At 42.2% G+C, this 14,022-nt stretch overlaps 1 protein-coding gene across 2 annotated transcripts; it reads right to left on the bottom strand.

Annotated features, from left to right (window-relative positions):
* Nucleotides 1–743: 743 nt before the first annotated feature.
* UQCC6 (ubiquinol-cytochrome c reductase complex assembly factor 6) lies at nucleotides 744–8,329 on the bottom strand. 2 transcript variants are annotated; one of them, XM_040491050.1, is made up of 4 exons: nucleotides 8,188–8,329; nucleotides 7,744–7,861; nucleotides 1,533–1,669; nucleotides 744–1,097 (listed from the first exon to the last, which is right to left on the bottom strand). In XM_040491050.1, the coding sequence occupies exons 2-3, from the start codon at nucleotides 7,849–7,851 to the stop codon at nucleotides 1,574–1,576; spliced, it is 204 nt and encodes a 67-aa protein (XP_040346984.1). In that variant the 5' UTR covers nucleotides 7,852–7,861; nucleotides 8,188–8,329; the 3' UTR covers nucleotides 744–1,097; nucleotides 1,533–1,573. The 2 variants fall into 2 exon arrangements, with proteins under 2 accessions (XP_040346984.1, XP_040346983.1); XM_040491049.1 differs by having other exon boundaries at nucleotides 1,529–1,669; nucleotides 8,188–8,323.
* Between the last annotated feature and the right edge of the window lie 5,693 nt (nucleotides 8,330–14,022).

The raw sequence follows: 14,022 nt of genomic DNA, 5'->3' as shown, positions 1-14,022 counted from the left end.
GAATCCTTAGAATTAGCACTTTACTGGGGTGCTCAGTTAAGCATCTGACTCTTGGTTTCACCTCAGGTCATGATCTCAAGTTTGTGAGTTCAAGCCCTGCATTGGGCTCTGTGCTGACCCGGCAGAGCCTGCTTGGGATTCTCTCTGCCCCTCCCCCACTTGCTTAATCTCTCAAAAATAAACAAACATGAAGAAAAAAAAATTCTGAAAATCTTTCTTGGAAAAATAGCCCTAAATAGAGAGCCAACTGCTCTATCAATTCCTTTTGTCCTTTATAAACTCAGAGGAAGACTTGAAATATGTATATTGCTTTCCTAGGGCTGCCATAACAAAGTACCACCAACTGGGTGGCTTAAACCAACGGAAATGGATTCCCTCACAGTTCCGGAGGCCAGAGGTCTTAAACTCCAGGTGTCAGCCAGGCCACACGCTGAGACTCTGGCTAGAATCCCTCCTTGCTTCTTCCTGGCTTCTGGTGGTGGTCCGCCATCCTTGGTGCTCCTGGGATCGTAGTTGCATCCCTCCGGTGTCTGTTGTCACCTAGCATTCTCCTAGTGTGTCTGTGTTCTCCTCTTCTTGTAAAGACACCAGTCATGTTGGATTAGGACCCACCCTGATGACCCCATCTTATCTTGGTTACATTTGCAAAGACCCTATTTCCAAATAAGGTCACCTTCACAGGTACTGGGGGTTAAGACTTCAACATCTTTTGAAAGAGGACACAATTCACCCAATTACAAAGCTCATTTAAGCTTTTCAGTTATTTTACAATTTATTTTGTAAGAATAATTACATAGTAACATGGTTTCTCAAATTTGGGGGTAAAGAACTTGCGACAGTCCCAGTGACATCTTTCATAATTTTGTCAAGTACACAATTAAAGAACTTCAAACTTTGGAGCGCCTGGGTGGCTGAGTCACTTAAGCCTCTGACTTTTGATTTATGCTCAGGTCATGAGCTCTTGGTTTGTGGAATCGAGTCCTGCATTGGGGTCTGTGCTGACAGCACGGAGCCTTGGGATTCTCTCTCTCCTTCTGCCCCTCGAGGACCCCGATTGCACGATTGCACGTGCACACGTTCTCTCTCTGAAAAATAAACTTAAAAAAAAAAAAAAAAGAACTTCAAACTTTAAATATTTCAACTTAATTCAGTTTAGTAGCAATTTCCAGTTTTGGAGAAATATTAACTTCATACCATAAGCTTTCAGTGTCAATGGCACTTTTATTATAGTTAATTCAGAATTCCCATTATGCCATGATAGTCAAGCTTATTCAGAGAAATAACCCAGAATTATAAGGGCAGGGAACACTGCAGACATTCTTTCTCACATAATATTCAAGACTAAGTATTCACATTCAAAAAGCTGATGATACATATTTTGGCAGTTTTCAAGAAATAGTGGTCAATCTACAATAAAATCTCAACGCATCAGCTAACACCTGAGCACCTCCTCTTGCAGTTAGCACTGCATTAGGTGTTCAAAGACAAGCAGTTGACTCAACAGACTTTAAAAAGATGTGTTTAATACTTAAAATGTTCACGGAGTTCTTGACAGAGTTGTATTTTGAAGTTTCTATTGCTGAGAAACTTGAGGTTCATGTTGTCTCTTTTTCAGTCCCAAGAGCTCCGTTTTGAGTTCTCCAGGCTTTGGTGGAATTTCAGGTATTGACTATCAAACAAAACAAAAAAACACAGATGCCGGTGCTTTCTTAGACTGTAATTAACTGTGACCTGAAAGGCATCAAAGAACGTAAAAAGTAGAACAAAAAGTCCCTGTGCACTCAGTCATAAATCCTAATTATAAGAACCTGTGTCTTCAGTATTACAGGACTCACAGAGGGAGAGTTTCCATCAACATTAAATGACAGATCACAATTTTAATAAAGCTTTCCACATTTTGAAACTCATTCCCGCACCACTTACTCACTCTCCATCATGTGCCTGGCACAGAAAACAGGTATTAGAAATCAACTGATTTATTCAAAAACAGTAAGTGCCTATTATGTGCAAATTATAAAGAGAAAAAAAAAACAGAACTGACTTCAAGAAAAGTGGTCAGGAAACGCTTGACGTGACAGCTTTAGTGACACAGTGAGATATAATTCATATACCATACCATTCACCTGTTTAAAGTATACGATTCCAATTCGGTGGCTTTTGGTATATTCACAAAGGTGTGCATCCCTCACTACAATAAATTCTAGAACTTTTTCATCACTCCAAAAAGAAACCCTGTGCCCATCAGCTGTCACTACTATTTCCACACAATCCTGCCCCACACTAAGCCACTGCCCTGGGCAACCATTAATCTTTTTGTCTCCACAGATTTGCCTGTTCTGGACATTTCACATAAATGGAATCATATAACATGTGGTCTTTTGTGAGTAGTTTCTTTCACTTGGCATGTTTTCAAGGTCTGATCCATGCTGTCAAATATATCTGTACTTCATTTCCTTTGAGGACAGAATAATATTCCATTAAAAGGATAGACCACGTTTTACTTATCCATTCACCAGATGATGGACATTTGGATTGTTCCCACTTTTTTACTCTTATGAATAATACTTCTGTGAACATCTGTCTGTGTGTACAAGTTTTTGTGTGAACGTATGTTTTCATTTCTCTTGGGTATAAACCTAGATGTGGAATTGCTAAGTCCTATGACTCTATGTTGAACTGGGTCAGGAACTGCCAGACTGTTTTCCAAAGCAGCTGCACCATTTTACATTCCTATCAGCACTGTAAGGGGGTTCCCTTTACTCTACATGCTCACCAACACTTCTCATGAGCAGTCTGGTTTTGTTTTTTTTTATTAAAAAAATTTTTTTTAACGTTTATTCATTTTAGAGACAGAGAGAGACAGAGCATGAATGGGGGAAGGTCAGAGAGAGAGTGAGACACAATCTGAAACAGGCTCCAGGCCCTGAGCTGTCAGCACAGAGTCCAATGTGGGGCTTGAACTCACAGACCACGAGATCATGACCTGAGCCGAAGTCGGTCGCCCAACCGACTGAGCCACCCAGGCGCCCCCAGTCTGGCTTTTTAAATTATAGCCATGATAGTGGTTATGAAGTGGTATCTTACTATGGTTGTCATCTGCATTTCCCTGATGGCTAAAGACGCTAGCATCTTTCCATGGGCTTATTTTGTCTGAAAAGGTGACTTCCGAACAAAGACATGAAGGAGGGTGAGGAAAGCAGCCACGCAGATATCGAGGAGTGTTTCGGGCAGAAGGAACCACAAATGCAAAGGATCTGTGGCAGGAACGTACCTTTACGCACAAGGAAAATCAAGGTGGTCAGCACAGCTGGCATAAAGTATTCGACTAGAAGTTAGGAAGAGACGAGGACAGAGGGGAAAAGTGGGTGCAGAGATGCAAAACCAGTGGAGAGTTCTGAGCAGAGGAGTGACATGACCTGACTCAAGCCAAGCGTAAAAAGAGGACAATGGCTTTTATTGAGGAAAGACTGGAGGGGAGCAGGGGTGGAAGGCAGAAGCCAGACCAGAGAGCTAACACAGTCCCTGAGGTGGGAGGTGACTGACAGTGGCTCGAACTAAGTGGCAGCAAAGGAAGTGGTGAAAAGCAGTGAGATTCTGGATATATTCTTCAGGTTAAGCCAATGGGATTTGCTGTCATGCACAGTATGAGACAGGCGTTAAAGAGGACTGCTAGGTTTGGGCCTGAACGAGAACAATGGAGTCACCATCCAGTGTGATAGGCAAGACTTCAAGGGCAGGTCTGTTGGAGGAAGGCCAGGAGCTCAGTTTTGAACATGCTCACTGCACATCCAAGTGGAACTGTCCAGAATGATTCAGAGGCATGTCTCTTTCTATCAGCTATCAGCTTCCACTGTAAGGTCCTGAGGAAAGGGACCACATCGTAATCTCATTTCTTACAACCCTATGAGGTTATAAAAAGCAGGCAAAAACTGTGCTCCATGAATAAATCATTGCTCAGGACCCTTATAAGCTCATAAGATTATAGAGAAATAAAATCTTTACTCTAATTATTTTATACAAAACTGCGAGATTATTCTGGTATAATTTAAATCACATCAAAAATCTCAATAGCCTTTCAATGCCTGAAGTCCAAACACCGTGATCTGGCTCATTTTACTCTGTCTCCTAACAACTAATTAATCCTAAAGAAATAAAATAGTTTAGGAAAGAATATGGGGTTTGGGGTCGGGGTCATAGTCAGAGGAGACATAGGGACCTAAGAGACGTGCTTCACAGCAAAATTCTCATTTTGAAGTGAAAATGACTTTCCACAAAAATCAGTGATGAGAACTGGAATAAAAGCTAGAGTAACTTGTCTGACAATCTCCTATCTTAAACTAGTCCTAGGATGTTGACATTCCAATCCCTTTAATACAAGCAAAGAATATAGTTTGTTTCCTGTTCATTAAACTGTGAAAAAGAATTAATTTAGAAGGGCTCTTTTGTCCCCCAGGTCACAAAAGGAAATTATATGGGGGCCCCTGGGTGGCTCAGTCAGCTGAGTGTCCGACTCTTGATTTTGGCTCAGGTAATGATCCCAGGGTTGTGGGATGGAGCCCAGTACCCAGCTCCACACTGATCATGGAGCCTGCCTGGGATTCTTCCTCTTTCTCTCTCTCTCCCTCTCTCCCTCCCTCTCATTCCCACTGCTCCTCTCCCCCACTCACACATGCTTTCTCTCTCTAAAATAAAAAAACCAAAAAAAAGGACAAAAAGGAAATTATATGAAATCACAAAGCCCTATAAAATATAATATACTATACTGTATATCTGAAACTAATATAACACTGCATGTTAACTGGAATTAAAAGAAAAACCTTAAAAAATAATGAAGTACAGTAACAGCAGGTTTCAAATTTCTACAAAGTATATACAACCACCCACTTACGCACACAGGCACACATGTGGAGTAATTTCAGTTGCCAATACATTACAAAACTAAAATGACAATTCAACTTTTATTAAAAGAAAGCACTTTTCTTTACAAAATATGTAATATATATAATAGTTTTATATATTATATATTTGTATATATACATAGTATATAACTTTTAAAAGACTAAAAAGTTTACTGACATCAAAATTTAACAATGTTGGGGCGCCTGGGTGGCTCAGTTGGTTGAGCATCCAACTTCCGCTCAGGTCATGATCTCACAGTTCATGGGTTCGAGCCCTGCGTCGGGCTCTGTGCTGACAGCTCAGAGCCTGGAGCCTGCTTAGGATTCTGTGTCTCCCTCTTTCTGCCCCTTCCCTACTCATGCTCGCTCGCTCGCTCTCTCTCTCTCAAAAAATGAATAAACGTTAAAAAAAATTTCTTTTTTAATTAAAAAAAAAAAAACAATGTCAGCAGAGGTTCTAAATAGCAGTTTGTGTGTATATGGTTGTGTCTGGAGACAACCAAAAATGAACACTTTAACATGAGTCCTGAGACTGCATTTTTTTGACCACCCATTGTTTTGATAAAAAATAGATTATAAATTAAGGAAAACAGAACCAGTAAAAGTAATGCAAAAGTAAATGAAACTGCAAAGAAAAGCTCAAGCAAAAGCACACTTTGTATCCCAGGACAGAGTGTCCGCCTTGCATCCTTGCCTCCATTCCTATTCTGAGGAGCTGAGCTGCACAACTCGAAAAAGCATCCTTGATGCTGCTCGCTTAAGACAGTACTGAGCACCCGCTCTAGGCAGCCATCAAGGTGTCTTCTGCTCTGGGCTCCACCCAGACCTTCCAGCTGTAAAGACTGAAAGACCCCTACAAAGGCCAGAGGTTGTTACAACAGTGAGTCATTGCCAGAACAGCACCAACAGACGCAGGTAAAGAACACAAATCCTTTAAATGTTAGTAAAGCATCCAGCATCCTACACATAGCTGGCCAGCCCTAGCCGTTGTCAAGTCCCTAGAGAGGTACCCTACTGCTGATGTCATCACCCAATCAGGATGAAGTGGCCTGAGACGCTTCAGTATGGTCCTTCTAGAGATTCTGGTTTCATGCTGCCTCTTCTCAAGGTCCGAGCAGCAACCTTGCATACTCCCACTTATAATGAGAAGAGTGAATCAAAGGGCAATTTTTTGGTCAATTCCCCAGGGTCAAATAACAGGCAATCCTTCCTCTGTGATGCCTGCCTGATGTCAATTCCTCATGAATTAATGACTCAATTGCATTTCTGTGGAAGGTTCTTACACCTTTTGGTCTCCACTAAGTATCCTTGATGCATCCCCAGAACTCAAAGGAGAAGCCTATGGTGGTAAGAAAGAGCTACGTCAGCATTGTTTGTACAAAAACTAGGTACCACCAAAATGTCACTAGGGGATTGATTAAATAATATATGGAACAACCATATAAGGAGATGCTATTCTATGGTCAGAAAGAAAAAAGGCTATTGATATAAACATGTGTCTATTCATATAGATTTTAACCGAAACAAGCAAGTTACAGAGAATTGTGTATATGAATGCCTATTTACATATAAACTCTGTGTATGTGCTTATTTCAACAACAGTAAAAGTCTGCAAGTAGACACTAATCAAAAAATGGTAGACGTGTGGGGAGCAGACTGGGGAAAGGGGGTTTTAGTAAATGGGAAGGAGGGATTTGCACATTCTCATCTATATGCCTGAATTCAAGCTGAATGTTCTACGTGGGTGTTATACTACTTTATTAACAGGATCCAAAAAGAGAAACACTAAACAGAAAGCTTGGGCTTCAAATCCTCAGTAAGCTATGTGATCTTGGGAAATCATGTTCACTCTTCTGAACCTGTTTCCTCCTCTGAAAACAAGAATACCTCCAAAACCGTCGTTGTCAATTCACCAAAACTAGAAACACACATGGTTGGTTCTCTGTGTTACCTGTCCAGAGTCCGGGCAGAAATGACCGTTCCCTATGCGGTGCTCCAAACCACTCTATTCACACCTGTAGCATAATACCTAGCACACATTTGTCATTCTTTCGCTGTGCTTCCTTGCCTCCACCTCCACCAGACCAGAAGTCTTCAAAAGCACCTGTAATTCCCAGTTCTAACTCAATGAAGGCTTATTAAAATTAATGTAAGTTTCTCCCTCTTTTGAATGCCTATATTCCCTCATTCTTCAATCATCAAATATTTATTGAACATTTACTACATTCTAAGCTCTTTCCTAGGTGACTGAGATACAAGGGTGAACGACGCAGGTCCAGTCCCTTCATGGAGGTTACATTCTCGTGGAGGAAACAAAGAACAAGTCAATAGACAAAGGAATAAAATACTTGCAAACTGTGACAAGTCCTTTCTGGAAACAAAGAACAGAGACATAATAGCACAGAAGCAATCCTTTAGGAGCTGTCCAAAGGACCTTCATTGCTGGAGGAGATATTTGAGCAGAGACCTGACGTTTTGAAGTAGGAAACCAACCCCAAGATCTGGGAGGAAAGCATTCCGGGATGAGAAAAAGCATGGCCTCGAGATGGGCACAGGCTTTATGAGTTTGAGAAACCGCAAAGAAGCCAGTGTGGCTGCAACAGTGGGAACAAGAGGTAAATGGCAGATTAAGGCCAGTGGTAGGCACGTGACAGGCTAAGACCCCTGTAAGGCCTTGTTAAGACACAAGAACAGGTCATGCATTGCTCTTAATGCAATGGAATGCCATCATAAGGCTTCAGGTCCAAAGCAGAGGTGCTTCTAATTTCGTTTTAAGATGGTCTGCGTTGCTGGGAGGAGAATGGAGTGGTCCAGGAGCCAGGACCACAGCCCCTCCTGCACTCACCAGGTCCGGCAGGTAGTACCTGTGCACCACTTCGGCCCCGGCGCACATGGCCAGGAGGCTGGCGGCGAACATTTTCAAGTAGGTGGCCCAGGACACGCCCGCGGGCATGGTCGGTGGGCTAGACGGGGAGGAAAGGCGGAAGGTGTTAGAACGCTCCCAGCTCAAGACGAAACAGGCCACCGCGTTCTCTCCCACCCCGCGCCCCGTGTCCCCAGTTACGAAACGAGCGCGCTGAGGGCCCGAACGACCCCTCCACGCCCGAGAGCAGCCTCCCAGGGGCTCTTAGTGTGGGGGCTGGGCCTTTGGAACTTAAAGGCAGATCTTGCACATCAAGCGGAAGGCCGACACCTGGTGGCTTCCCCGCGACCCTATCAACCCTAACAGAAGGGAAACTGCACACCGCACTCCCTACTGGCCCTAACGGCGCGCCCGGGGAGACCTTACCGCGAAGTGCCCTACTTTCCGCAGACTGTCCCACCACGGCCGGAAATGCGCCGGCGTAGTAGCCGACAGCCAGCGGGCGGAACCAAAAGTACAGGGCCTGGGAGCCGCATCGGACCAGAAAGTTGGGGGCGCGGGCACGTGACCAGGCAGAGTTGGGACTCTGGGCCGGAGCCGTTGCCTATTCTTTGTCTTTTTTTTTTTTTTTTTTTCTGTTTTCTCTTCTCTTCTCTTTCCTTTTCTTTTCTTCCTTTCCCTTCCTTTTTCTTTTCTTTCAACTTAATTCGGGCTCATGACTCTCCCTACAGTAAGATCTGCCGTATAGTCGGCTGTCGAATTTCGGGCTCGGAGCTGGCAGGATTATTGTCCCCGGTTTGTCCTTTCACACGCCCAAGAAAGTTGCTTGCGTTTACCACCTTTTTAGGAGGGGGTGGAGGTTGGCATGCTGACCAGGACGTGCTCAGATGAGGTCACCCTCTAGTGAGTGAAGTTAAAAGCTCTCTCTGTTCTTGTGTCCGGCGTCCTTTGACCTGAAGCAAAGGCACACTCACAGTTTCCTTAGGCTGCGGTGCTACTGGAAAAAAAGAAAACTGAAGTCGACATTGTTTAATCTGTTCATATTTAGATCGTGCTATGACTATGAATTGATTTTTGTTGAGAAAAAGGTAACGCAAGACTATATTCTGAAGGCTTTTGGTTGTATATATAACATGAATCATGATACACTCAGCTTTTAAACACTGTATGGAGGTATATTTGACATAAACCACGTATTTTAAATATGCAAATTGTGAGGTCTGGCATTTGTACACCTGTGTGACCATGACCACAATCAAAATAATTAACATATCCATCACACGCAAAGTTTCTCCGTGCCTCTAATTCCTCCCACAGTCTCCTCTGGATCAACCACTGATCTGCTTCCTGTCACAACAGATAAATGCATTTTCTAGAATGCTGTGTAAATGGAATCCTGACATACTGTCTTGGTCTAGCTTATTTCATGCAGCACCATTATTTTGAGATTCATCCACATTGCTGCATGTATCACTAGTTCACTTCGTTTTACTGCTGAGTAGAATTCTACCACAATTGGTTTATCCATTCACCTTTGGTGGACATTTTGGTTGTTTCCAGTTTGGGGCTTATAGGAATAAAGCTTTTATGAACAGTAAAATATATCAGAAAGACTCATATACAGGCCTGTGAACACATGCTCCATTTCTGTTGAATACTTTCCTAGGAGTAGAATGGCTGCAGCATATAGCAGGTAGGAGTATAGTCAACTTTTTAAGAAATTGTCAAGCTGTTTTCCAAAGTAGGTATCCAGTTTCACACTCTCACCAGCCGTGTTGACAGCTCCAGTTCTTCTCCATCCTCTTCCAACACCTGGTCTGGTTAACCTTTTTAATTTTTAGGGACTCTAATAAGTTGGTAATGGTGTCTCATGACTAATGATGCTAAGAATCCTGTTGTATGCTTATATTTTCTTTGGTGACATATCTGTTCAAATCTTTTATCCACTTTTTATTGTTTGGTTTTTTATTATGAGTTTAGTCATCTTTATGTATTATGGATGTAAATCTTGTATCAGATAGATTTGACCTGTAAATATTTTCTCCCCGTCTATAGCTTGTCTTTACTTTTCCTTAATAATCTTTTGAAGAGCAGAAGCTTCTGACTTTAATGAAGTCCAATTTTCAATTTTCTCTTTTATGGATCATGCTTCTTGTGTACACAGGGCAAACACCCAGGAGACTGGCCCTGCCTGCCAGCAGCAGCAATGATTTCCTATCCAGGAGCCTAGCTTCTTACTTCTTGAGCTCACCACTCAGAAACCTTCACTTCACCTTAATTTCTGCAATATTCTCCCCTAATTCATTCACTTAAAAGTACATAGGGGCTACACATTTATTCATGTTATTTAGTTAACATGGGTTTCATGTTAGAAAGGAGCTCTCAGGTTAACTGATTTAAATAGATGCCTCAGAAAACGACAAGTAATTTTTGTTTATTTGGGATCTTGCTCTGTATCTCACATTCCTGTCTCTGAGAAGTGAAAGCTACATCAGATTTCAAACATTAATCAAATTCCTGACATACCTGTTGAAAATGGCAGATACTGATTAAATTCCATATTAAAGGTCAGAGGTTATTTTCTAAAAACAGTGCAGAAAATAAGTTAACTTCTATTAGGATAATTACACTCTTTCTAAAAAATTTTTTTAAATTATACATTCTTGAGGAGCCTGGGTGGCTCAGTCGGTTGAGCGTACAACTTCAGCTTGGGTCACGATCTCACAGTCTGTGAGTTTGAGCCCCGCGTCGGGCTCTGTGCGGACAGCTCAGAGCCCGGAGCCTGCTTCGGACTCTGTGTCTCCTTCTCTCTCTGCCCCTCCCCCACTTGTGCTCTGTCTCTATAAAAAAATAAGTAAAATGTTTAAAAATTTTATACATTCTTATAAACTAAGAAAGTATATACTTTAAAAATTCTTGAGATAGAACATGTAATAAGAAGTTTCAGGACAGGATCTTTAAAGCAAGATAAATACCGGCTTAGCACAGCTAAAACTGATTTGGGGGGCACCTGGGTGGCTCAGTCAGTTGAGCGTCCAACTTCGGCTCACGTTATGATCTTGTGGTTTGTGAGTTCTAGCCCCACATTGGGGGCCAACTTGGCTTTAACTCACAACACTGAGATCATGACCTGGGCTGAAGTCAAAAGTTGAACGCTTAACCAACTGAGCAACCCAAGTTCCTCTATCTTTTGAGTTTTCTGCCATGAATCCAAAATCATTTTATGCAGTGCCCAATTCCCATTCATATTGTAGTCTATCAGTAACAAGTCCTATGTATGTGTATCTTGTGTCTCTCTTCTTAGAAGGACACCAGTCATTAGATTTAGGGCCCACCTTAATCCAGTATGACTTTATCTTGATTTGATTACATCTGCTAAATAAGCCCACATTCACAGATACCAAGTGCACACAAATGTGAGGGAGACAGTATTCAATTCAGCACAAGCTCCTATCACCTACTCAAAAACTTAAATACATAAGTGAAAGTTTAAACATTAACTGGAAAAAAACGTTCAAAGGCTCATAAATTTTAAGAATAAGAAAAGTCAGGGGCACGTGGGTGGCTCAGCTGGTTAGGCGGCCGACTTCGGCTCAGGTCATGATCTCGAGGTCTGGGAGTTCGAGCCCCGCATCGGGCTCTGTGCTGACAGCTCAGAGCCTGGAGCCTGTTTCGGATTCTGTGTCTCCCTCTCTCTGACCCTCCCCTATTCATGCTCTGTCTCTCCCTGTCTCAAAAATAAATAAAACGTTAAAAAAAAAAGTCAACTCTTTTGAAGCCTAGAAAATCTTGCATTCTCCCCTAAAATGAATGTTTGTTAAAGCCCCCTGACACACAGATTTTTTTCTAAATCATTTGCTTGGAACATGTAGTGATTCCCCCAGGGCAACACCACCAATACCCCATTTTACAAAATAAAGCTTAAGTATTAAAGAGCTGTAATAAAAGGCTGAGTAGATACAACAGAGTGTGTGAACCACAGGTCTCCTCATTTGCTCCCTCTCACTTGGTAGAATAAACTCCATTATAATGGCTTTTCAAGCTTTTTTTGTGATTCACAGTAAGAAATACATTTATAGGATCATGGTATGTATGTATGTTTCTATGTGTAAACAAAACAATACTTACATTTATTATAAACCCTTTAACACTTGTTATTCTGTTGCATTTCTCCTAATGCTTAATTAGTTTCAGGACCCACTTGAAAATCTGCAGTTTGGAAAACCCTCCCCCATAGTAAACCCTGTTGACAGTAAGATGCAACTGACTGACAGAACAACAGCTAAGAAGGAAGCAAGTTTACCAGGTTCCTCACAGGGAGAGGAGGCATTGGGAGGAAGAGGGAAACAAAGTGAAGCAATTGGCTCTTCTTTTGCTGTTGTCCCATCATATAAGGCTTCTTTGAAGTAGAGACGTATTTGAGAAAGATTGGAGAAGGACCTTTCTCCTAGGCTTCCACAAACTCTGGTGGGCAAGGCTCACAAGCACAAGTTTGTCTTCCAGATTCAGAGGGTTAGAGAAAGACAGGACAGGAACCACTTTGTTGCAGTTGCTTCACCATTTCCTGGTTTGATGTCCTGCTCCCAGCATCTCTACCAGGAAACTCTTCCTCTTGCAAGGCAGAACTGAGCAGAGGCCCCTGGTCTGCGGAGGTCATGACTGGAGCTGGCAGACCCAGGACGCACAGCACTCCACAGAAACTCTACATGAGTGAAAAGTTGAGTAAAGGTTGCAGCTCTTTATACACATTTTTATTTATTTTTAATTTATTTGAGAAACAGAGACCGTGGGAGAGGGGCAGAGGGAGAGAGAATCTGAAGCAGGCTCCATGTTCAGCGTGGAGCCCAACATGGGCTCAATCCCAGGACCCCGGGATCATGACCTGAGCTGAAATCAAGGGTCGAACACTCAACTGACTGAGCCACCCAGCCACCCCTTTACACACATTTTTAGTCACTAGAATTCTGTCTCTGAAATAACTGAGGTAAACTATCTGCTTTAAAACTTTTCTGGACTGTGGTCCTGAGTGGTTAGAAAAACCAGAAAGAGAGAGAAAAAGAGAGAGAGAGAGAGAGAATGGGCTGTTGTTCATTCAACAAGTCTTCACTGGATATCTACTGTAAGTCAGGTTCTGAGTAGTACCTACTAATGGACAGAGCATCTGTAAAAGATCCGAAAAATTTAAAAATATTAAAAGTTTCCTTGAAGCAATTGCTATGATACATATTAATCATAAATAAATTCTGTATTTACTCATGAAAGCCCCTTGGTGGATCCCAGAGTGATGAGGATACATGAAGCACAGATCATAGTCCCTTCCCAGTCCATGTTACATTAGTGAGAAATAAACCTTGGTTGCTGTAAACCACTGAGATTCAAAGAGGACTTCAACTACCTCCATTTTGACCACAGTCGGTATTCTCTAAGTGTTTCTTTCCAGTTTATCTCTAAACTCAGCAAAATACTCACAAGGCAATGCATCCCATGCTGAGAACCAAAACTACCCCTCAAGAAATAAGGAGTGCCCTGATGCCAACAAGACCTTGTGTGATTGACCTGAGGACAATGATCAGCCTGCCCCTGTCCCACCCCTTATATAAACCTCGAAGTATTTTCAGCCCTTTGAGACACTAGCCCACTGTCTTCCCGGTGTGGGCCTCGGGGAAGTAAATTCTTGTTTGACCACCATTCCTATCTCTACCTTTGGATTTTGTCAGCGGTAAGTGGACAAATCTAGACCGTTTGGGACCCTGGAGCTGGGTGCTCTCGCACCGTAGGGCCCAGATTACAAGATTTTGGAGTCACTTGTTACCACAGTCTAGGTAAAGCTAACTAATACAGCAGCCATGTTTTTCATCACGCAAACTAGAGAACACAGAAAAGCCTCTCCCCGTTAAGAGTTATTTAGTGAAGTCCTCATACAAACACCGGTGACAATTTGAATACTAATGAAACAAAAATGAGCTGGAAGAGCCATTGAGAAACAAAGCAGAAGGGCTAGTCTGTAACGTAATAAAGGGGCATGGTGCTTAAATGACATCTATCGTACACTTAAAACGTCAATACTTTTGCATATGCAAATTAAAGCAGACATCGTTCCCGTAAAACTTTACAATTTACGAAACAGTTTTATTAGAGTTACACTCATTTTACAGACTAGTGAACTGATGCGCAATAGTAAACTGATGGTATGGTGACCTCAACTCCCAGGTTTGCTGTCTCCAAAGTCTCTTATTTGCCCCACATCACACTTGATAATTG

Source organism: Herpailurus yagouaroundi, unplaced genomic scaffold, assembly GCF_014898765.1.
Source record: "Herpailurus yagouaroundi ecotype Mexico unplaced genomic scaffold, PumYag 182, whole genome shotgun sequence".
NCBI classification, from domain to species: Eukaryota; Metazoa; Chordata; class Mammalia; order Carnivora; family Felidae; genus Herpailurus; species Herpailurus yagouaroundi.
The sequence above is the reverse complement of the archived record's forward strand: the minus strand, read 5'-3'. Positions and strand labels throughout refer to the sequence as shown.